General features: G+C 34.1%; 1 protein-coding gene across 1 annotated transcript; it reads left to right on the forward strand.

The window, feature by feature from the left end:
• Nucleotides 1-80: 80 nt before the first annotated feature.
• On the forward strand, nucleotides 81-1,166 carry Tsp_15470 (hypothetical protein; the record flags this gene model as incomplete). The annotated part of the gene is made up of 1 exon (XM_003366647.1): nucleotides 81-1,166. A coding segment is annotated over one exon (1,086 nt), but the record flags the coding sequence as incomplete, so codon positions are not given.
• Between the last annotated feature and the right edge of the window lie 70 nt (nucleotides 1,167-1,236).

The following is a 1,236-nucleotide window of genomic DNA, read 5'->3' on the forward strand; positions in this document are numbered from 1 at the left end:
TTTCGTGTCCAGTTGTTCACAAGGAAATTGGAAGAGAGGACTGCCAAAGCGTGATTTAAAATTTGACAAAATTTCGTCAGGAAAATGTGAGTGGATTGGAGAAAGTCGATCGCATCATACCAGCAGTGAAAGATATTATTAGTATCAAAGAAAATTGCAAAGCGGCAGCAGAAAATGCGTTGGATCAATTGAATCAGCAAGATATCCATAAAGAAAATGTTCACCTTCTTCTGGAGAAGAGAATAATTGAATATTGTCAGTGTATGCGTGATCATCAAGAACAAGAACTGTTAAAAATTGGGATTACTGAAAAGCTGCACGACTGTTTGTCATTATTTGAAAGCGTATTGCAAATGCTTGGACTGGAATACTGCAAAGATGCAGTGCAAAGATCATCTGTTGGGATTGCTTTGCCACGGTTGTTGGAGAATTTTAAAAATTTGCTTCGTCATCATAAGAATGTTGATTTGCTAACAACCCATGAAGATGTTGACAAAGTGCTGAAGAAAGATGTGGATGAGTTGAACGAAAAGATCAAAATACAAGAGGAAAATAACGCTAAACTGCGCTTTGTTGTTCATATGTTCATGACAGGTGTTTTACAATTTGGATATGCATTGAAAAAATTGAACAACAATCAGAAAACCGAAGAAAAAACAACCGATGAGTGCACATTGGATGATGAAAAATTAATTGCGAAGCTGAGAAATTTGGAAAGCAATAATTCAAAATTGATAGAAAAGGTCAAATTAACAGAGAATGCAGTGAAAATGGCAATGATGTTTCACGGAAACAATGGAAATTTAATCTTCGACTATCAAACAGAAGAAGAGGAAGAAAACGTTGCGCTTGATCAAGCTATAAATAATTTATGCACTACAACATGTGAATTTCTTTCCTATGGTGCGAATCAAATCACACAGATGGCAAAAGTAAAACAACATGAAATGGAACAACTTGATTTGATTAAAGAAAAAATAAAGAAACACATGGTTAAAAGAGAAAAGGAAGCTGTGAAAAATTCAAATTTCATCGTCAACAAATATTATGCTAGAAAGCACGAATTGCAATTGCAAATTGACCAACTTCAAAATGAAAATAATCGACTCATAGCTTCGATTATTAAGAATCCTGAACGTGTATTTAGCAACATTTATGGGAAATAATATAAATTGAATACATAATCAAGCCCACTCTTCGCTGATGGTTCTTTTGGAAACGTTAGTGAAAAATAGA

The sequence above is a fragment of the Trichinella spiralis genome (genome assembly GCF_000181795.1).
Source record: "Trichinella spiralis strain ISS 195 chromosome Unknown Scfld5653, whole genome shotgun sequence".
Classification (NCBI taxonomy): Eukaryota; Metazoa; Nematoda; class Enoplea; order Trichinellida; family Trichinellidae; genus Trichinella; species Trichinella spiralis.